This window comes from Aspergillus versicolor, assembly GCF_001890125.1.
Source record: "Aspergillus versicolor CBS 583.65 unplaced genomic scaffold ASPVEscaffold_1, whole genome shotgun sequence".
NCBI lineage: Eukaryota > Fungi > Ascomycota > Eurotiomycetes > Eurotiales > Aspergillaceae > Aspergillus > Aspergillus versicolor.
The window spans coordinates 4,298,332-4,320,291 of record NW_024467524.1 but is presented as its reverse complement, the minus strand read 5'-3'; the positions used below and the strand labels follow the sequence as shown (position 1 = coordinate 4,320,291).

The following is a 21,960-nucleotide window of genomic DNA, read 5'->3' as shown; positions in this document are numbered from 1 at the left end:
AGTCCATCATGCCTTAAGAGGCTCCGAAGAAACATCAATGGGCCCAGTTGGAGTGGTGCTGCGCTTCGACGCACCGTCAATATGCTCGGTGCTTCCGTTTATCACGTCACGGGTGAGTTCGACGTAGTCATACTATAGGAGCGGTTAGTTATGGCCCATTTTGTAAGAGTTGTTAGTCGAGAGGAAAGGAACATACAGCAAACTCGCCAATTTCGGCATCATCAATACCAAGGATTTCGTCCTCTTCCGGAACACGCAGGCTCAGCCCGGGAATCATGTTGATGATGAACAGGATAAGACAACTTCCAAAAAATGAGTAGGCCATGCCGGTGACTGAGTCGGCGAGCTGGTAGCCGAGCTGGATGTAGTTTTGGTTGATCCAGCCGCCATCGATCTCGGTAGAGCCGTCCAAGTGGGCGATATAGTCACTAAAGCAATGGGGTTAGTTTGAAGTGGATATGTTTTATCTCGAGGACACTTACGCTGCAAAGAGACCGGTCAGAAGGTTACCAACGAGACCCCCTATACCGTGCACAGCGAAGATATCGAGGGCGTCATCGACGCGAAGTAGGTACTTGACCTTGGTTGCATAGTTGCAAGAAGCAGCACCGACAACGCCAAAGATAAACGCAGCCCAAGGAGTCACAAAGCCAGATCCAGGAGTAATAGCCACCAGGCCAGAAATCACTCCAGAACAGAATCCAACGGTAGACCATTTCCTCTCCAGGCGGTAGTCGAGTAAGCACCAAGTGACGCCGCCGACAGAGGCAGCTAGGTTGGTCACGACAGCAGCCATCACGGCACGTAGGTTGGCGCTCAGGGCGGAACCAGCATTGAAACCGAACCAGCCGACCCAGAGGAAGACGGTGCCGATAACCACATGGGTAACATTGTGAGGGCGGTAGTTGAGCTCATGAGTTCCGTGGCCACGACGCTTTCCAAGCATCAATGAGTATGCCAGAGCTGTCGTGCCCGAGACAATGTGAACAGGCGTACCACCAGCGAAATCTAACCCTCCCAAGTTAAAGACCCAACCAGAAGCGTTCCAAGTCCAGCAGGCGACAGGGTCGTAGATGATAGTACTCCAGATGAAGACGAAAATCATGCAGGGGAGCATTCGACCACGTTCTGCAACCGCACCAACAGCAAGTGCAACGCTATTTAATAGTTAGATCTATAATTCTTCTAAAGGTGTCTGGACACAACTCACGTAATCGCAGCAAACATTCCCTGGAAGACAGCAAACAATAGATCCGGAACCTTGTCAGAGCCCACCGAAGGAGCAGCGAGGACACCCTTGAACCCAAAATTATCCAAGTTACCAATGTATTTCCCGGCACCGTGGGAGAAGGCCAAAGAATAGCCCCAGAAAAACCATTGGAACGAAACCACTCCGATGGACATTACTGAAAGCCATATCAGGGAGAGGGCGGACTTCCGACGAGCAAGGCCAGAGTAGAAGAACCTGTCAAACACATACTCTGTTAGCCCTAATAAATTTTCTCTGAGGTTAGAATATCGTTGCTTACCCGACGCCGGGAATCATGAGGAGGACAAGAGCGGTTGATGTGATGACCCATGCGATATCGCCAGACTGGTAAAGTGGTTAGAATGATCCAAATTGTTAATAGCACTGCAGCGAAAGCTTACACTGTAATAAATGTTGAGGTCCTCAGTGAGAGAATCCCCACCGTTTGTACCAGTCCCATTATAGGGGACGGGATAAGTCGCCATTGTGAAGGTCTTCGCTGATGAAGGGCCAGTACCGTCGATAAAGGAAAGAAAAGAAGGTAGCACACTTCAGGACCCTACTGGTATCGACCAGCCCCGTAGACTTTGGAAGGATAAACAGAACGGGAAGGGGAATAAGTAGGGTTGATATAGAGAGACGCGCAATTCCCAGCCAAACCTTGGATATCCGTTGATGCGATCTTAAAAAATAAAGTAGGAGAAAAAGAAAGGGAGGAACGCATGCAGGAAGCGGGAGCACGGAAATGATAAGTAAAAATAGTCTGCCCTATAGCCTGGCAGCAATTTATGGCCCCGATACCAGTCATATAATGGTCAGCAGTCTGTGCAGATAGACAGACTAACTCTCGCCTCTGGAATGTGTCGAACACACCAACTGATCCACCATCACACGCTAGATGCAGGCCCACCCATGGATTGATCGTGCGGGCTGTGCTTCTCTGGAATGGAATATACTGAGTCGATTGGACTCATTGGAGGAACTCCGTTATACGAACTCGTTTCGTGATTGCTTCGATTCGCAAGCTCGTGGTCTGGGTCCGTGGCAGTCATCCGATCCAGGACTGTTTTCTGGTCCAACGAGAGATAAAAGCTCCTATCACGGAGGGTCTCCCAATGCCGATGTCCCCTGATGCGAACCATGATCAAAGTACACCGTTAACGATTGGATAAGAGGGGAGCTACTAGCCTGGTGCTCACAGACCAGAGCGTTGGTAGCGGAGAAGGGATGATAAGGGGGACTATGGAGAAAGAGGCGCGGATATGATGCACGAGATAGTTTAAGATTACGGTTTCATTGACTGATCTGCACAAATAATGAGAATCAGTGGAAACCCAGCGCAGCAGAGGATAAGACAGGAGAGTCCCGGAGAAGAAGACCATTGTATACAAAACCTGAGGCATCTATTCTTGACCATATCTGGAATAGTATATGTGTACTAATCCTATTTGGGAACTGACGGCCCCGCTGATTGGTCGATCGTGGGGTCCCGAGACTGGCTGGAGATAGGAGCTTGGACGCAGTGATAACGCCTGCTCAGCTTCAAACACCCGTGGATGGCACTTGTCAGCCTTAATCTACATGGAGCTCGGGCAATTGCCAGAGGATTTGCATTTTTATTGATTTAAAACATAGTTTGAGACGATCACCTGAAGGTTGACCTGTCGTTGCCGCGAAAAACACCCAGGCATTTGTTACACTGCACGGTTAAGTTTCCCACCGAGATACCCCCTTGTAAGGAAACGTGGGAGAACATTCTTGATGCCAGTTCCTGCATAGAATGATTCCCAAGGAACAGTGACAGTATCCATCATGGATACTTTCCAACTCTACCTACTGCAACGATGGCGACGCCAGTCACCGAGAGCAGCTCCGTTATCTATACGATTTCAGCCAATCAGCGCTTGTCGGCGCCTCTTATCAACACCGTTTCTCCCACAAATTGTTATTGGATTTTCAGGCTCTACGAATTGATAGACAAGATCTTGGCTTCCATTGCCAAGATTACATCCGTTCTGATACTGATTCCCTGACGGCGGGCGTCATTTCGGGCTCACCTTCCCCCACCCAACCTTCAGCCAACACCATGGGCGTACCGATCTTTTGCACGAACGCCCGGGTGTTTATAGGCCGATACCGGGAATATGGGCTATATGGAATTATGGATGACACTTACATCGGTCACGCTACCCTGAAATTTTATGATTGCTATTTCAATGCCGTCGACTTGATCGCATCAATCTGAAGAGCTTAGGCGGAACTTAGCAGCTAAGTATGCCAGTTGAGGGCTAAATCAAAGATATCATAGTTTCTCCACGTCCTCTCCTCCGCTCTCTTTCGGTCTGTCACCGGCTTTGACAGGATGACAGGAATGTTTTGCTCGCTGAGTCCTCCATGCGAACGGAGGGGATGATCCCTCACCTTTGAGAGGTCATGCTTCTCCTTGCTGCTTCCAATAACTGTATTCTCCGTTGAGATGACAACTATATCCGCTTCTCGATCCAGGGGCATTTCATAATCCCTTGCGGCGTCTTCTCCATTCAATGCAACTTCCACCTCAGGAAGTGACCGGCAAACCGAGATCATTAGTTCCAGCTGCGTTATGTCCTTGAGGTAGACGCGCACAAATGAGCCGAGCGCTCCATGATGCCGTACAAATGGATCGGTAATAGGACAAATAACGTGCGCTGCATCTGCGCCGAACTTCTCGTTAAGCACGTCCTCGAGAAACAGCACATTCGGTTCCCCGTCAGCAGAAGCTTTGGCACTCATTCCATGATCCCCAGTTACTGCGACTGTTGCCCCAAGCTTGACCAGCTGCCCCAGCCGCGCATCAATTGCTTTCATGAATTCGTCGGCTTCTTCAGTACCCGGCGCATATTTGTGCTGAATATAGTCCGAGAGGGTCAGGTAGAAGAAATCCGATCTCCCTTCCTGGAGCAACTTCACACCAGTGTCGAGAACAAACAGCGACAAGTCACCGGAATACTGGCTTGGTGCCGGGCGATCCAGCCACTCCTCCACGTCGGTAATCCCATTCTCCTCCATGGTGCAGTCTGCAGCGCGTTCAGCAGAGAAACAAATCGCAGCACCCTGGAGCCCATGAGCAAGGATCTTGCGCAGCTTGTCCTTCGCCGTAACAGCAGCCACCCGGATCCCCCGCTCCGACATTTTCTGCAGTAGCGTAGACCCTCGCAGTAGAGTGTCGTCTGTTATCATGGTTTCACGACCTGTCTCACGATCCAGGAAGAAGTTTCCTGCGATGCCGTGGATGGACGGCGGTGTCCCAGTGATGATGGAAACATTGTTGGGGTTTGTGAAGGAGGGCATACAGCTTTTGGCTGTTCCGTGAAATCCGGATTCGACAAAAGATTTGAACGTTGGTAGCAGGTTGCGCTCTAAGCCCGACACGAGATATTCGGGGTCGAAGCCGTCGATGCAGACTACCGCAGTCGGGCCTTTTGGGAATCGGTACTCGCGGGAGTGCAATGTGAAGGAAGAAGCAGGCATTTTTTGTCGAATATATATATGGATATTCTTTGCTTTTCCAATTTAATAGTTCCCTATTGATATAATAAATTGATATTGGTATCTTAGTTGGATATTGAGGATACAGAAGGAGGATTAGGCTCGGGAGTCCTCATATACTTCGGCTCCAACCTGTAACGGCACGAAGCCCGCTTGACCGGCACGAAGACCTTCCACCCCACAAGGCCAGATTGCGGTGGTTACAATGCTTGAACCAACCAGCATGTCTATATTTTATTGTCCCGTCTCTTGGAATAAAGTATCATTTCTAAATTACAGAACCATATTTCCAGACAATATTGATCGTGTTGCTGCCAAGATATATAAAGGGATCAGCACTATATATTAACTCGCGTTAGTGTGCTGTGCTGTTTTGCTACATTCATTTTAACGCGTCATCTATCGTACAAACAGTGATCCCCCAAAGACAAGATGTAGATATTGTGGTTTAATTGAAGATTGAACCATTGACTGCTTGCTTGTTGATGCCATTGATTTCCCTGGCTACGGGCGTATGCTTGGTAGATAGGGAGTAACATTGCCGCCGCTGGGCTCTACTGTTGCGGCCCAATCCATTACAATGGGATGATTTCATTATTTTTGCTGCCTTGCCTATGGTGCAATATATATTTCTTATTACGAAATTTCGCCTGCTTGTTTACTTCAATGAGTTGTGATTGCCGAAAATGGCCCCCGGGGTTTTGCCACTCTGCCATGCGGAGACGCACGGCCACAACCACCACACACTGCCATCTCATCTTGTCTTCTCCGCCTTGGGCTCAACCTTCGACTTTCCTTCCACACCCCCAATTCCTCACCCCCCGCCACCATGGACCCCCAGTCGGTCCATGACTACCAAATTCTGGAGCGGCCTGGGCGAGGCCAAGGTGACTCTGATGGCTCCGCCTCGTCTGACGAGTTGGTGAACCCGCCGTATATCGTCCGGCCAGGCCCTATCATCCCCGACCCTTCTACCTACGACCCTCAGATGACTTCCAACCATACCGCATCGTCTCCTCCTCCGGCTCCCTCCTCCACCTTCAGCTCATGGGCAAGCGTCACTCCTACGCGTCCTCGCGGTGCCAGCGTCGGGACACCCGCTATCGACAAAATGTCCTCACCCGCCATGGAAGGAACACCAAGCGAGTTCCGATTACAACGCCCATCTCACCCAGCTCGAACCCCCTCCAACACATACGCGCCGCAGCGACGGCCGCCTCCCTTCATCAGCTTCCAAGACGACCGGCAGCGATCATCCTCCTCAAAACGGACACCTAGACGCGACCCTAACGCGCAGTACCGAGCACAGGAAAAGGCATATGTCCAGCGCATACGCGAGGATCCGCAGGCATGGTACAGCCGGTTTGAAGATAACGGGTTGAACATGACTGGGGCCGAATCTGATGTCGAGGACCCGTCGCCTTCTTCGGAGGCACCTTTTGAAGATGATGCCTACGACCCCGATATTCAGCTTTTCATCGCCGATGACAACCAGCCTACGCTTGAAGAGCTCAAGAACCCGAAGAACCAGGAGCGGCTCGAGTGGCATTCTATGTTGGCTTCTGTCTTGAAGGGTGATGTTGTCAAGCAGGAGAAGCAGCGGTTGCTTGGGTCTACGGAGTCAAACAGGTCAGCAGCTCAAAACCACGCGATATGGCTTGGTGTGAGGGCCAGGTCGTGTGGGCGGAGTGTCGCCCTGCAGCGGAAGCTTATCGAGGAAGCAAGAGCTGCACTTGCTCCAATCATCGAAGACATCGTCAAGTTCGAGATCAAGGGTGAAACGGAGATTGGGAAAACACCAATCAAGCAGGTTGAGGATATCGTCGAACAGATTGGGAAATGCGAGTCGCTCTACTCTACCCATAAAGCGTTGGAAACAGAAAACCCTCGTGTTTCTTCAGAAGAATACTGCTCTAGTCGCGATGCCGTGTACGCCTGGCATAACACTACCATCTTGATCAACACAGAACTTGCTATTTTGCGAAAATGGGTCGGCAATCAGGAGCTTGACTTCAGTAAAGTTGGACACCGACCAACTAACAGTGACCTCAGCGACGAATCATCATTTCTCGATCGCATCATGAAAGAAGATGGTCTCAAGACACTTCAGGGGGAGCACAACATGCTGGATGGCATTGGCGCAGTGATTCAGAAAGCAAAAAATACTCTGATAGAAAACGCGAGCTCTTTTGCAAAACGACATCTACCGCCATATATCGAAGAACTCCTCATCTTAATTAACTTCCCTTCCCGTCTGATCCAGGAAATTATACGCGTTCGGCTCTCCTACGCTAAGAATATGAAGGATCCAGCGCAGCAGTCTCCTATCCTGGTCGACCAGATGATTACCCAATTCCAAATTTTGATGAGAGCTGCCGTTGATATCAAGCGACGGTATCTTGATATTGCAAGACCGGAACCAGGCTGGGATCTCCCTCCATGCATTGACGAAAGTTTTGATGCGGTTGTGTTAGATGCTTTGAGATACTACTTCCGGCTACTGAACTGGAAATTACAAGCGAATAAGAACACATTCAAAGAGGCGGAAATCCTGGAACAGGAATGGGACTTCTGTAATGAGATTGGTCGTCAGCTTGAGAGTGGGGATATCGAAGTTGCTGAACAGTTCAGGTATGGCATGACACCTCCCCGCAGTTTTCCATAAGATGACTAACTCGATATAGTGTGTTGACTGCTAGAGCTATTCATCGTTTGCTGGTTCACTTTGAGCGCGAGCTGCATGTTCGCGAGGACGAGGATCCTGCAGAACTGGATAAACGGTTTAAAGGAGTCTTGGATTCAACCAGAATTCGGCAACGAAAGCTTTACCGATTTTCCCGGTTCCTGCGTCAACTTTTCGAAAATGCGTCCGAGTATAATCTCCCGGCCGAGATTTCGTGGGAATTTTTCGAGGCCCTGTTTGTATCCGATCACTTCTTGATCAAGTCCAATGGATCCGTGGGCCAGAAAGGTGTTTATCTTTTTGCGCATGGAGCCTTGTGGAATCGCCCAGGTGAAATATCTGCTATCTTGGGAACCTCATTCCGCGAGGAGGATGTCGGGAAAGAACCTACGCATGTGCCATATGTCTTAGCTGTCCGTCCTGAAAAACCATTGTCTTGGGCGGGTAAGGAGATGCAAGTCGAGATTGTCGAGCAACCGACCGACTTGCGACTCGGAAAGCTTCGTCTTGTCGTCGAGGGTTCACAGCAGCGTCTGTCCAACGCGAGACTTGAATTGGCCCAATTAACTGGCATCCAACTTGATATGGCCATTGAACAGCGTGCAAACCTTGGTCGTGTGAACGCAGAGCTCAATAGGATCAAGAAAATATCGTTCAAGCTGTCCATGACCATTATGGACAGTGTTGCCATTCTCAGGAAGCAACTCAGGGAGAAGGGTGTGGACAATCATGAACTCATTCAAGCTTGCTATGCCTTTGCTACCGAGTTCGGCAAGCGTTCATCCAACGTTGACCCCAATCGGCGCGCGATGAACAGTGCGAGGCTCGCTGATTTGTCTCTTGACTGGGTTTCGTTCGTCTGTGATGATTGTGATGCTGCTGATCGAAAGACATTCAAATGGGCTGTGGCTGCCCTTGAGTTCGCGATGGCTATAACTTCCAGCAGACACCTTCTCTCGATGGACGATGCAAATTTCTCACGTTTGCGGCAGAAAGTGGCAGGGTGTATGTCGCTTCTCATATCGCACTTTGATATCATGGGTGCACGGTCCTCGCGCGCAGCCAAGGCCGAGAAACAGCGTTCAGATGAGCGCGCAAGTTCTCGGAAACTTGGCCCTGGCCGAATTTTGACCGACGCGGAAGCAATGAGACTTGTCCGGGAACAGCGTCTCTCGTCCCTGACTAGCATTGAAGGGAATAGAGTCGAAGCCGATGCTAAGCGGCAGGCTCTGGGACGAGTCCTCGAAGGATCAAACGAGGCGGATAGGTCTCTTGCGGTCTTGTCTTCGTCTGCGACCAATGTCACACTACGCTGGCAACAGGGTCAATTCATTGGAGGTGGAACGTTTGGCTCTGTCTACGCTGCGATTAACCTGGACAGTAACTATCTTATGGCAGTCAAAGAGATCCGTCTGCAAGATCCCCAGCTTATCCCTAAGATCTCGCAGCAGATCCGTGACGAGATGGGCGTCCTGGAGGTGCTGGATCATCCGAACATTGTCTCATATCATGGAATTGAGGTTCATCGCGACAAGGTGTACATCTTCATGGAATACTGTTCCGGCGGATCGCTCGCCAGTCTGTTGGAGCATGGCCGTGTCGAAGACGAAACAGTCATCATGGTATATGCGCTCCAACTTCTGGAAGGATTAGCATATCTCCACCAGTCTGGAATCGTGCACCGAGACATCAAACCAGAGAACATTCTGCTCGACCACAACGGCATCATCAAGTATGTCGATTTCGGAGCTGCCAAGATCATTGCCCGCCATGGCAAAACTCTCTTGCCCATGGATGGTTTCGGGAACCCTGGGCCTAGGGATGGTATTGCTCCCAAGGATACCCAGATAGCGCCAAACCGTGGCAAGCAACAGAAGACCATGACCGGAACCCCGATGTATATGTCTCCTGAAGTTATTCGTGGCGACACCCAAAAGCTAGTCAACCGTCAAGGGGCCGTGGACATCTGGTCTTTGGGTTGTGTCATTTTGGAGATGGCCACCGGTCGTCGCCCTTGGTCCACTCTAGACAATGAATGGGCTATCATGTACAACATTGCCCAAGGAAACCAGCCCTCACTGCCGCCTCGTGATCAGCTCAGTGACCTCGGCATCGACTTCCTCCGCCGGTGCTTCGAGTGCGATCCGCTGAAAAGACCCACGGCGGCGGAACTACTTCAGCACGAATGGATCGTCTCTATCCGTCAACAGGTTGTGATTGAGCCAGCTACCCCGACTAGCGAGCATAGCAGCAGTTTCAGCAGTTCGAATTCGGGCAGCCGTCATGGCTCGACATACATGTAGAGCTTGGCTTCTCTCTCTTCTTTATCCTGATACCTATCTCTACCATTACACTATGATGCGGCAACCTACCACTCCACCCATTTTGTTTACTACCACCTCTCGAACCTCACCCTCATATGATTTACAGTGCTTAAGCCGGGGCGAGGTGTATATACCCCACCCAGCAAACACCAGCATCAAACCCATTCACTCACCACAATCTCACGCCCTCCTATCATCATCATGATCGTCATCATCTCTTGACTCAACGAACCAATTCATTGCATTTGATACCCCGTCTCTCTTAGTAGAGTCTGCTTCACCCATCCATCGAAGTCCACAAATACCACATTTATCGACCTGTTCACGTGTACCTTAGTCTTACTATTTACCATCAGACGAACATTCATTTTCTCGGAACATGTATCTTTCTTTTCCTTTCATTTATTCATCAGAAATCAAATTCACATTTACTTGCTATATATCATGATATTGTGTGCTCTCCATGCCCACATCTCCTATAGTATACTACAGCATGGTCGTCGTCGTCCTAGCGTCTGACATTATGTATACACGACTTAAGCCAATATCATCTTGCCCTCTGATCCGCTGAAGATAGCTGGATAGTTGAGTTGATCAACTGATTCTCTATCAAGTTAAGAGATTTAATTTCTCGTCTAATGCATTGCAGTAAGTATGGTATAGTGATGCTGGTAGAGTGGAGGTCTTCGAAATGATTTCGTGGGTCGGCTTCGCGGCGGGTAATCCGATATCGCACCTTTGGGTCTGTTCGTCATGTCGACATGCGTGGCGACGGCGATGGCGAAATCGGACGACGTCCCAGCGGCTCGGTGGTTTACTTTATAATAATAAAAATAAAATCATGAAACTTATAACTAAGGTATTATGGAGGTCAGGGATGGAGGATGGCAGGTGCATTGCGAGGTCCTCTGAGAGGACGACGCAAGGTAAACGGATATTTTATAAGAGAGGTCGAAGACGACGTATAACGTGAGTAAAAGGGTAAAGTATCAATAAAAGCAGTAACTTATGTGTCCGGATAGCCTGCAACCGGGGTGATGGTAGGTCGAGTACCAAGGCTGTTGTCAACTCGAAGAAGGAAAGCCAAATAAACATGCATGCGTGACGAACCCAAACGCAATGGAGACAAGAAACAATCATTCAGACGCTGGTAAAATGGAGCACCCTCGTAAGCAACCTAGAAGCGAAAGAGAATATAATGTTAAAGAGTAGAGAAAGTAACTGGGAGACCGTCATCGAGGAATAAGAAAGAGAATGAATATAAATCGAGACCATGACAACCAATGAAACGCCAATTGAGAAAGAAATCATCATGAAGCATAAATTGTCGATCGGATGAGTGGACAACTGTATGACGACGGAGAAGTACGGCGTAATATTCACTTCTTCGTGGCATTGTGGAGGAGAGTCGGAATAGGTTGAGATATAGAGGTTAATCGATGCGCGATATAACGATAGTTGAAAGAATTGGGATGGGACAGCATGGGGACTATATGCTCTCCGTCACTGTATAGAATTCCGGAGGGGTTATTCAATTATGATGACCGAAAGGGAGTCCATTTAACGGAATTCAATGGCGGGGGTGCGCCCGTGGTTTTCAACGTGTTTGAGGTCTAATTGCTGGTATCTTGAAAAAATGGTTAGTATGTTGAAGAAAAAAAAATCGCTATGGGGCCTAAGACTCACTTCTCGCTCTTTGCGTGAAAGTAAATGCCGGACACAGTGCCTTCAACTTGGTTGAAGCAGATGTAATAGAAGCCTTCGAAGCTAGCACCGGATATCGTTCGGACGCGATGGTCAGGAACAAGGAAATGCTCCTTCCAGCGCATGAAGATGTGGTCGCGTTCGGCGAAATCCCAATACGTAAAATCAGGTCTCTTTGCTTGTTTGGCTAACGGTCGCCAGGCGGGGAACCGTGCCCAGTGATGCATGTCGGTCTTCTCTGAAGCACCCCATGATTCATTCCTAGTCTTGAAAGTATGTTTGGTTCCAATGATCTCTCCTTCAAAAAAGGTTGTCAAAGTAGGATGGTCCTCGGTGAGGCCTTCATAGATGGATAAAGTTAGCTTCGACTCCAGCCATGGTAGCATAAGAGACATTGTGCTCCCACGAACCTTGAATGCGGAGATACCCGCATAGATAGGATTCAGTCATATCCACGTGTTTGATTTCCACGTCGACATTATAAACTTGTCGATCAGATTGTTGCGTGCCCGTGAATTTACTTCCCGGTCGCAGAAAAGATGAAGTATAATTAGGAAGAAGCTGGTCATGTTAGCCGAATGTAGTTACTACTCATTCCTCTAAGATCACATACTCTTATATTCGAAAATTCGTAGCTTAGAAGGGTCGAAGGCGACGGAGGGACCGCTGCGGCAGAGTTTGCAGTGCGTCTAGTTGGACTCGCTCTCGCCATGGAGGGTTCGTCGTCCGATCTGGACATACTGCTCGGAGACGCACTAGTCTCCATCTCCACCTTCAACGGTTCCGAGTCCCCACGGACGGTCGCATTGTCTGAACGTATGGGCACGGGTTGAGGTGAGGCGACACTTGGGGAAGGAACATTATCGGGTGTCGAGTCCCTCTCGATCAGGGCAGGGGAATCCAGCTCCTCTCGCCAGGATGCCAATCTTTCTGGCTCGGGAGGGCAGGTCGCGCGGGCGGAGAGGTCCTCGATGACCGAAGCGGCATTGAGACGAGGCGTGCTGTCACTCGGAGTAGGCATTGCGACGGATTAACGAGGGAATGACATCGGATCGAGATAGTTACAGTATGGGTGGCGAACGAGGGCGGGCGAGTGAACAGCCAGGCAATGCATACAAGAAGCAAAAAACTGAGGTGTGAAAGGGGTTGGAACAGGAGGACAGAGAAGGAGAGTGAGGGGGTTGAGATCTGGCAGAAATCGAGGAGGACAGACGAGAGGGTTAGCCGCAGTAGACGCAGGTGTGCAGGATATCCAGGTTAAGTGATGGAGTGGCACAGCAGTGAGCGCAGGCCTCTCTGCCCAAAGGGGATAGGCGGGTCATTGCCAGGCGTCCGCAGTGGCCGCTCTGAGTCTCGGGTCATGCGAGCTGCGGCGCTGCGGGGGCGACAATCCTAGTTCAGGCAACAAATTCAGGTATACATTTGCCATTCGCCCTGTCCTTATATCAACTGCACTTCCTAGTCTTTACATAATTGATGGCCGTGATTAACTATATCAATTCATTACTTTTGCCTATCATTAGCCGCTATACCCGGGTATTTCATTCCATTGCCCCGCAATACTGCTATTGTAACCAGAAGGGTAGTAAAGCAGTTGCGTCCTTTAGATCGGTTTGATCTGTATTGCGCTGTCAGACCACGTGCCATGAATACCACAACTCAGCCTGACTTACCTTGAAGTGGAGAGATATCAAGGAGAAAACAAGTGCCTTTAGATCCTGTACAAGGTAGTAGAACACCCGAAGGCCTTCGGGGTCTGCCGATTCCGCCACCTCAGCGAGTGACCCGATTTTGGCGGTCTGCCTGGTGTTAGAAGGTGAAATTCCCGGCGGCTGGCGGCTAAAAACGCACCTCAAACGAGATATGATCATTGCCTAATCGTATTTCTAGCTCCTGTCGCCCATCCTTGTTCTTCTGCGGCCAGTTCGAATCGTCCTCCCTATCAGCATGTTAGTTTGGCAGTCCCGGGCACGAAGACGCAGGAATGAATACTTCAGAATCTCGCTGCTCTTGATGATGCGCTTGACTTCCTGGATCATCGCCGAGCTCACGCACACTATATCGCCCGTCGATTAGAAACGTCCTACTGCCACTGAATCGTCCACCCGGCACTCACTTTCTTTACGGATGAGGGAGTCATTGCGATAGTTGGAATTGTTCGCATACCGAACAGCAGCGCTGCGACCATCGCCGAGGGTACGCAGATCGAATTCTGCGGTAGTTAGCACGTGTAATGGCGCGCGAAGGCAGAGGCTAGACTCACCTAGAAACTCATGTCCAAACCGCCCAGAGTGACCTGAGCTGCGGAACCGTCAGCAGCGGAGGAAACCTGGGCTAAAACACAGATAGGCCTTACTAGTAACGGATATAGAACTGCTCGTTTTGACCCGACATTTTCAGTACGTCGTCAACCAGCGTGATGTCGTTGTAGAAGGCACCTGGGCAGCTTTGCGGCGAGAAATCGACGTCCCGCCTTGATTGTTGGCGGTGGCCCAAGGCGGGGCTTAGTCATCCACACATTCCGGACAGCTTGCGGGCCCGCGCAAATGGCCAGGTTGAACACCATAATTGGTGAAGCCTCCAGATTGTCAACATTTGCGCTGATGAATTCCAGGTAGGCGAGGGGAGTTTAATTGCTTGAGACTACTACATATCGCCTGCTCCGTTCGCCTGGGGAGTGTTACCTGGTGCGTTTCCACCCCTCGTCCTCTCAGTTCTCCCTCTCCCTGAAGGGCCCAAAACAACACCTGGAACCCCCCGTACTGACTGGCCGCTCCAAGCTCTCCTCCTCCGCCCCTTTCACTACGGCCGTTCGTTAAACCTCACACACCATGGCGTCGTTTTTGGAAAATGCGTACAGCTTGGTCCATCTGGATAACGCTGCTGACCAGCCTTCCCAACAAGAGCTGAAGGTGCAGCTGGAGAAGGGTAACGATGAGACCAAGTTGGATACAATGAGGAGGATCATTACGATCATGCTCAATGGTGATCCCATGCCTCAGTTATTGATGCACATCATTCGCTTTGTCATGCCATCCAAGAGCAAGCCTCTTAAGAAACTGCTATACTTCTACTATGAGATCTGTCCGAAGCACGACTCAAACGGGAAGCTTAAGCAGGAAATGATCCTGGTGTGGTAAGTGCCAATCTGCCAATAGAGTACTTCCACTCGCCTTTCTAATTGAACACCTTCCATGCAGCAATGGCATTCGTAACGATCTCCAGCACCCTAACGAATTCGTCCGAGGCAACACCCTGCGATTCCTCTGCAAGCTCCGAGAACCCGAACTTATCGAACCCCTCCTTTCATCCGCACGCTCATGTTTGGACCATCGACATGCCTACGTGAGGAAGAGTGCCGTATGGGCTGTTGCGTCTATCTTCCAGCATTCGGAATCTCTCATCCCCGATGCGCCAGAGCTCATCCAAACATTCCTCGAAACAGAATCCGACGGCACTTGCAAACGGAATGCATTTGCGGCCCTTATGTCCATTAGCCACCAGAAGGCCCTGGAGTACTTGGCTTCTACTTTTGACAGCATCCCCAATACTGATGAATTACTTCAACTTGCCGAGCTGGAGTTTATTAGGAAGGATGCGGTGCAAAATTCGCAAAATAAGGTGGGTTGTTCCTCGAAAGTTCACACTTTACATCCCGCTAATGGAAGCAGGCGAGATACCTGCGATTGATCTTTGACCTTCTCGATGCCTCGACAAGTACCGTGGTATACGAAGCTGCCACCTCCCTTACAGCACTCACCAGTAATCCGGTCGCTGTCAAAGCCGCCGCGGGGAAATTGATCGAGTTGAGTATCAAGGAGGCGGACAACAACGTAAAACTTATTGTCCTGGACCGGGTGGACCAATTACGAATCCGCAATGAAGGTGTTCTCGACGACCTTACAATGGAGATTCTCCGGGTTCTCTCTAGCCCTGATATCGATGTGCGACGGAAAGCTCTCGGTATCGCTTTGGAAATGGTCTCCAGCAAGAACGTGGAGGAAATCGTGATGCTTTTGAAGAAAGAACTCGCCAAGACTGTGGACGAACAATATGAGAAGGTAGGCTTAAGCATTCCTTGCTTGGTTTCCGAACTAACACCATGCAGAACAGCGAATACCGTCAACTACTTATCCAATCAATTCACAACTGCGCTATCAAATTCTCAGAGATTGCTGCTAGCGTTGTCGACCTGCTGATGGACTTTATCGCCGACTTCAACAACAACTCCGCGGTTGACGTGATTTCGTTCGTTAAGGAGGTTGTCGAGAAATTCCCTAAGCTTCGTGCGTCCATTGTGGACCGCCTGGTATCTACTCTCAGTGAGGTCCGCGCCGGAAAGGTTTACCGTGGCGTCCTGTGGGTTGTTGGCGAGTATTCGCTTGAGGAGAGAGATATTCGTGAGGCTTGGAAGAAGATTAGAGCAAGTCTTGGGGAGATCCCTATCTTGGCTTCAGAGCAGCGTCTTCTTGATGAGGTACCCGAAGATACCTTACCCAAGGAACAGATCAATGGCCACGCCAAGCCCTCAGCTCCGAAGGTTTTGGCAGATGGTACATACGCCACGGAGAGCGCCCTTACTAGCCAGTCCGCGGCTGCTGCTCGTCTGCAAGCAGTCAAGGCGGCCCAGAAGCCTCCTCTGCGTCAGCTGATATTGGATGGCGATTACTACCTCGCAACTGTCCTCTCATCTACATTGACCAAGTTGGTGATGCGGCATTCGGAAGTCTCCCAGGAACCTGCTCGTACCAACGCTCTACGTGCTGAAGCCATGCTGATTATGATCTCCATCATTCGTGTTGGTCAATCGCAATTTGTCGCCGCTCCGATTGACGAAGACTCTGTTGACCGTATCATGACCTGCGTTCGATCTCTTGCTGAATTCTCCGAGAGAAAGGAAATTGAGACAACGTTCCTCGAAGACACTCGCAAGGCCTTCCGCGCCATGGTTCAGGTCGAAGACAAGAAACGAGCCGCCAAGGAAGCCTCGGAGAAGGCCAAGAGCGCTGTTCAGATTGACGATGCTATCCCGATCCGGCAGTTCACGAAGAAATCCGATGAAGGGGCTGAGGAGATTGAGCTCGATCTTGCCAAGGCAACAGGAGGTGACTCCACGGTGGAAACTGTGTCGTCTAAGTTGAGCCGTGTTGTTCAACTTACTGGTTTCTCAGATCCCGTCTACGCAGAGGCTTATGTCACGGTGCACCAATTTGATATTGTTCTCGATGTGCTTCTGGTTAACCAGACCCTGGAGACATTGCAGAACTTGTCAGTTGAGTTCGCCACGCTGGGAGACCTGAAGGTCGTGGAGCGGCCTACTACTCACAACCTCGGCCCTCGTGACTTCTTGAACGTGCAGGCTACAGTCAAGGTGTCATCAACGGATACGGGTGTCATTTTTGGTAACATTGTGTACGACGGTGCTAGCTCAACGGAAACTCATGTTGTCATTCTCAATGATATCCACGCCGATATTATGGATTACATTCAGCCTGCTCAGTGCACTGAGACCCAGTTCCGCACGATGTGGACCGAATTTGAATGGGAGAACAAGGTCAATATCAATTCCAAGGCCAAGACTCTCCGCGAATTCCTCAAGCAACTCATGGAGAGCACCAACATGGCGTGCCTTACTCCCGAGGCCTCACTCACGGGTGATTGCCGGTTCCTGAGTGCTAATCTCTACGCCCGGAGTGTATTCGGTACGTTTCCTTAACTAATTAACCTACTTTTTGTAGAACTCACATGCTAACCAATGGCTTCTTATAGGCGAGGATGCCCTAGCGAACTTGAGCATTGAGAAGGAAGGAGATGATGGTCCAGTCACCGGCTTTGTCCGGATAAGAAGCCGTTCTCAAGGGCTGGCTCTAAGCCTTGGCTCGCTGAAGGGTCTCAAAGCGTCGACTGCATGAATAGAATTCTAGGTTTCTTTGTTTCTTATATCTGAATAGTGATCAACTTCTTCTTACCTATTCCACGATCATATTGATATGTTTGCCCGTTGTCTTTTTCTTTGCTAGCCTTGATGGATGAATCTGCTTGGGAATATGTTTCTTGTACTGTGTGTTGGCGGATAAGAAAATATTCCTTTCAATAAAATTAATATATTCATAACCGTGTCTCTGTAAACAGAAAAATAAATGAACTGATGTCCTAATAAGTCGGGGCGAGGCCGTATCTTGGACGCCTACAGACGGAAGCGTCGGACCATGGATGTTGGCTTTTATTTGAAATTGATTAAAAATACCATGTAGGCTCACTGCAAGAAGGAACCGGTTTGCATTTGGAATTGTCATCTTTTTGTTGTTTGGAGGATAAACCAGTGACCGAAAACGGGGGTCGAGACAAGTTTCAGCCAGAAGTTAGTGCTCACTTCCTCTCCATCTCGCCGTCTCCAGCGCTTCCGAGGCTCCGACAACCTCCTACTTTCTCCTTATCCTGTCTCTCCCATCATCTCTCTCCTATTGTATATTTAACCGTTTCATATCGCGGTATACTTTTGCCTTTGATTTGACTTTCTTTGTTCTTACGCTTCGGCGCGTCGTCGAGAAAAATGGCTGCCAATAGCTCACCTTGCACGAATCAATCTGATTCCCACCTCCGCTTGCTCGGCCATGATTCGACTCTGCTGGTGGGACAATCGGTGTCCCTCACATTAGGCGGCGATTCTCTTTTAGTAGTCGGTACGTATTGTCCAATGATTGCGATTGATGTACTGATTTAACCCCCATGCTCTGCAGACGAGCGTGCCATGCGCAAACCGGACCGTACATGTTGTGGTCTGATTCCCAAACCAAGTACGTTATCACTTCGCGACCCGCGTATCTTCTACCTACCGAACGCTACCGGCACATATATAATAGAGACTGACCATCTTACTGTAAAGCGAACAAGATTACCCATTCCATCTCCCTATACAATGTCCTTGACACGAGCATATCCTCGGCCGGCTTGACCATTACCTACGCGGAGCATGCAAGCAAACATGACATCGCCGTAACCGCCCTGCAATACCCGATCACCCCCGAAGAGAAAGCGACAGTCGAGACGTGGACGTCAAAACTGCTTACCCTTGCGTACGGTAATGCGCAGCGGTATAAGCGACTCAAGATCCTGATCAACCCGTTCGGAGGTAAGGGGACTGCGGCTAAGTTATATCGGACGTATGCAGAACCAGTCTTTGCGGCCGCCCACTGTGAAATCGATGTGCAGGAGACAACACACAGTGGGCATGCTACAGAGATATGCGAGCAGATAGACATCAACGCGTACGATGCTATTGTGTGCTGCTCTGGTGATGGTCTACCATATGAAGTCTTCAATGGTCTGGCGAAGAAGCCGAACGCTGGGGAAGCATTGGCAAAGCTCGCTGTTACAATGTTGCCCTGTGGTTCTGGAAACGCGATGGCCTGGAACCTTACTGGAACCGGGAGTGTTTCCGTCGCTGCTTTGGCCATCGTCAAGGGAGTGCGCATGCCAATGGACCTGATGTCCATCACACAGGGAACCACTCGCACGTTATCATTCTTATCCCAGTCTTTCGGTATCGTCGCGGACTCGGATCTCGGCACAGATAACATCCGATGGATGGGCGCCCACCGCTTTACCTATGGCTTCTTAACGCGGCTCATGCATCAAGCAATATACCCATGTGACCTTGCTATAAAGGTGGTGATGGACGATAAAACGGCTATCAAGAACCACTATAACACATATGTGGACAGCACTCCGCCTGTTCGCTCTACAGATGGCGCCGAACAAGGCGAAAGCCTTCCCAAGCTTGAGTATGGCACCGTTCTCGATGAACTGCCCAAGGACTGGGAGGTTGTAAAGGGAGACACAATCGGCAATTTCTACGCAGGGAACATGGCTATAGTCTCCAAGGATACAAACTTCTTCCCGGCTTCAGTACCTAACGATGGACTCATGGATATTGTCACCGTGGATGGCACAACCAGCCGTTCCAGGGTCCTCAAAATGATGACTGAAGTCCCTGAAGGCACATTTTTCGACATGCCAGAGGTTGACATTCGCAAGGCTCTCGCTTTCCGACTCACCCCTCGGCAGAAGGAGGGGTACATCAGCGTCGACGGCGAAAAAATACCCTTCGAAGCATTCCAGGTCGAAATCCACAAGGGTCTTGGCACAGTTCTCTCCAAGTCCGGGCATATTTATGAAGCACCAGGACCTCGGCCGTAAAGGTTTATTGGCTCGGTCAAGTTGAAGCACGCAGATATACCCAATTTCCATCTTTTCCTCTGTATAGACACCTACACACATTCTCGCCGCTGCCGTCTTCCCTCATTGTGATGATACCCAAATGGACGACAACGTTTAAAACTCAAGCACTGCTACGGTTTGATTCATGTATTTTTATTCCCATATCGTTTTTGAGTTTGGTTCGGGGCTGAGTTTATTAGACCTAGTATTGCATATCCCTAAAGACACGAGGTAGAGGCATATAACAAACACATTTCTATAATTGCGCTCTGTTAGCAGGCTTCCGTCATAGTTCTACCTTGGTTCAACACATTGCTTTTGACTATAGATACATCGGGGAATCAGCTAAACATCCCCAAACCCACCCCACTCCTCCTCACTCTCCTCATCCTCACTATCAGCCTTGTCCGCCTTCTTTTCCTTGAAGCCCCATTCAACCAACCGCTCATCATCCAGCGTCTCCCCGGCCCTGGTCCTAACAGGCCTGTGCGCGCTTTCCTTCTTCAGCCTCTCAACCGGGGCCAGTAGCATCTCCATCGGAACCTCACCAACAGGCTTCCCGCTCTCGGGATCAATCTCAATAGCTTTCTCAATCTCATCAATCCAGATATCAAGCAAGTGGTATCGCAACCCGTCAGGCCCATGTGGCATCGGAATAACACCGTTCTCCTCATCGGGCTTTGGCTGGCTCGGATCGAAGTTCAATGGGTGCAGAGGTCCCTCGGTTATTATGTCTAGATAAGCTTGTAGATCCGCCCAGTTCGAATTCGTCACATCCTCCTGCTCTTCCTCCTCGTCCTCATCCGCATGTTTGCTCTTTGACTTCGACTTTGACTTTGAGCGCTTCTTGGATGCTGTGGTTTCTTCTCTCTTGCGCTTTTTGCTGGCGCCGTTGGCAGTTGCTGAGTTGTTGTTCTTGAGGAAGATCTGGAATGCAACGCCGACGTACGAGCGGATCAGGTAGAGGTACTTGTCTAGTCGCAGACGATCAATGGCGTGGAATTCGCGGCCGATGGTTATCCAGAATGCGCGGAGGAAGCGGTGCACTGTTGTCTGGGGGAGAGAGGGGACGAGCGTGTAGGAGAGGTTGCGGGCAAGAGCTTGTTGGGTGAGGGGGCGGTCGGAGTGGTAGAAGCCTAATGGTTATTAAAATTAGCTTTATGATATTCTGGTACTTTATCTGAGGAGCAAAGAGAAGGCTTACAGAAGAACAAGCCTTTCCAGAGTTTGAGGAAGTCGAGGAGGGATAGGTCGGTTTTGGACCGGAGGAAGAGAGAGAGGGAGTCGGTGGCTTTGTCGCGGATCTTTTTGTCTAGATAATATTGTTAGAATTGGCGTCCGATTTACAGGAGTAGAGAGCATACCACTCGAGGCGAGCTCCCTTACGAAGGGAGTTTTCGCAAGGTCTGTCATGTTGGGGATTATTCGAGCCTTCGTTGTCAACCGTAGAAGGTAATGGCAATTGTAATTGTGTTTGCAAACAGGTTGTAGGCGCCCAAGAAACGGAGCGCAGTGAAGATAACTAGACCCGTAAATTTAAAATGCAAGTTTCATAAGTGCAATGCTAACGAAGTCTTGAGTCGCTATCGCATCCATGACTTTTTTTTTAATGTTTGCACTGTTTGGTTCTTGATAGTGGGGAGCATTTTGTCGAGTCACGTGCGACTGTTTGAGTATGGAATAAAAGGCGTCTCCAACTCTCCGGTCTTCACTGCTCGATTCTCTAGAGCGATGCAAGCCAATCGATGACGTAGGCGGAGATTCTGTTGCAAATTACCAATGGCATTGTACAGAGCATGTTAGCAGCCTAAAATGACTTTCGTGACAGCAGAGGAGTGACGTTTCTATGAGGTTGGCCTGCATGCACTATTCGCCGAGCTTGCACGGACCTGGAGTGGAATAGCATCATCCACCAACTGTAGTAAAAAACGGCCTTCGAGTTTAGGAACTGAAATACCGTTTCAGTAATTGCACTCTTCCGTTGGAGGTCGGTCTTTTCAGTTCGTAGTACTTCGGGTGTAGATAGTTAACTAACTAACTCCGCTGACTACACGATACTTATGCCGAGTTATGCAAGGAAATGGATTTCGGGATCGACAAGTCAGTGGAGAGTTTTGTGGCATCTGCCCAATGGATGGAGGTGCTTAGAGTCAATGCTGCTGATCACTCTTGGCTCTGGGCCCAAGCAAAAGCTCACGACTTTCCGAGATGCGGAGTACTAGGTACGAAGTAAGAATGCCGGCAGCTGTTTG

The 21,960-nt window shown here is 49.8% G+C and overlaps 8 protein-coding genes across 8 annotated transcripts; 3 read left to right on the top strand and 5 right to left on the bottom strand.

Annotated features, from left to right (window-relative positions):
- Positions 1-6: 6 nt before the first annotated feature.
- ASPVEDRAFT_49441 (ammonium permease MEP2) lies at positions 7-1,734 on the bottom strand (the record flags this gene model as incomplete). The annotated part of the gene is made up of 6 exons (XM_040814162.1): positions 7-132; positions 197-428; positions 483-1,157; positions 1,211-1,465; positions 1,530-1,594; positions 1,651-1,734. 6 exons carry the CDS (start codon positions 1,732-1,734, stop codon positions 7-9), a joined length of 1,437 nt encoding a protein of 478 aa, XP_040663195.1.
- Positions 1,735-3,517: 1,783 nt separating this feature from the next.
- Positions 3,518-4,759, bottom strand: ASPVEDRAFT_79153 (uncharacterized protein; the record flags this gene model as incomplete). Its single annotated transcript, XM_040816657.1, has 1 exon — positions 3,518-4,759. One exon carries the CDS (start codon positions 4,757-4,759, stop codon positions 3,518-3,520), a length of 1,242 nt encoding a protein of 413 aa, XP_040663194.1.
- Positions 4,760-5,888: 1,129 nt separating this feature from the next.
- Positions 5,889-9,763, top strand: sskB (putative MAP kinase kinase kinase SskB; the record flags this gene model as incomplete). The annotated part of the gene is made up of 2 exons (XM_040814161.1): positions 5,889-7,408; positions 7,462-9,763. 2 exons carry the CDS (start codon positions 5,889-5,891, stop codon positions 9,761-9,763), a joined length of 3,822 nt encoding a protein of 1,273 aa, XP_040663193.1.
- A 1,581-nt stretch (positions 9,764-11,344) lies between these two features.
- ASPVEDRAFT_79151 (uncharacterized protein) lies at positions 11,345-12,509 on the bottom strand (the record flags this gene model as incomplete). The annotated part of the gene is made up of 4 exons (XM_040816656.1): positions 11,345-11,411; positions 11,471-11,828; positions 11,899-12,049; positions 12,102-12,509. 4 exons carry the CDS (start codon positions 12,507-12,509, stop codon positions 11,345-11,347), a joined length of 984 nt encoding a protein of 327 aa, XP_040663192.1.
- Positions 12,510-12,807: 298 nt separating this feature from the next.
- Positions 12,808-13,882, bottom strand: ASPVEDRAFT_184164 (mago nashi family protein; the record flags this gene model as incomplete). The annotated part of the gene is made up of 7 exons (XM_040808921.1): positions 12,808-13,106; positions 13,162-13,287; positions 13,340-13,427; positions 13,481-13,544; positions 13,605-13,700; positions 13,752-13,789; positions 13,845-13,882. 7 exons carry the CDS (start codon positions 13,880-13,882, stop codon positions 13,092-13,094), a joined length of 465 nt encoding a protein of 154 aa, XP_040663191.1. The 3' UTR covers positions 12,808-13,091.
- Positions 13,883-14,319: 437 nt separating this feature from the next.
- On the top strand, positions 14,320-17,400 carry ASPVEDRAFT_119512 (coatomer subunit beta; the record flags this gene model as incomplete). Its single annotated transcript, XM_040805708.1, has 5 exons — positions 14,320-14,624; positions 14,689-15,109; positions 15,160-15,549; positions 15,597-17,190; positions 17,258-17,400. 5 exons carry the CDS (start codon positions 14,320-14,322, stop codon positions 17,398-17,400), a joined length of 2,853 nt encoding a protein of 950 aa, XP_040663190.1.
- Positions 17,401-18,041: 641 nt separating this feature from the next.
- On the top strand, positions 18,042-19,687 carry ASPVEDRAFT_120164 (putative sphingosine kinase (SphK); the record flags this gene model as incomplete). Its single annotated transcript, XM_040805772.1, has 3 exons — positions 18,042-18,171; positions 18,229-18,285; positions 18,375-19,687. 3 exons carry the CDS (start codon positions 18,042-18,044, stop codon positions 19,685-19,687), a joined length of 1,500 nt encoding a protein of 499 aa, XP_040663189.1.
- A 366-nt stretch (positions 19,688-20,053) lies between these two features.
- ASPVEDRAFT_79147 (ribosomal RNA processing 1 family protein) lies at positions 20,054-21,121 on the bottom strand (the record flags this gene model as incomplete). Its single annotated transcript, XM_040816655.1, has 3 exons — positions 20,054-20,844; positions 20,913-21,020; positions 21,073-21,121. 3 exons carry the CDS (start codon positions 21,119-21,121, stop codon positions 20,054-20,056), a joined length of 948 nt encoding a protein of 315 aa, XP_040663188.1.
- Between the last annotated feature and the right edge of the window lie 839 nt (positions 21,122-21,960).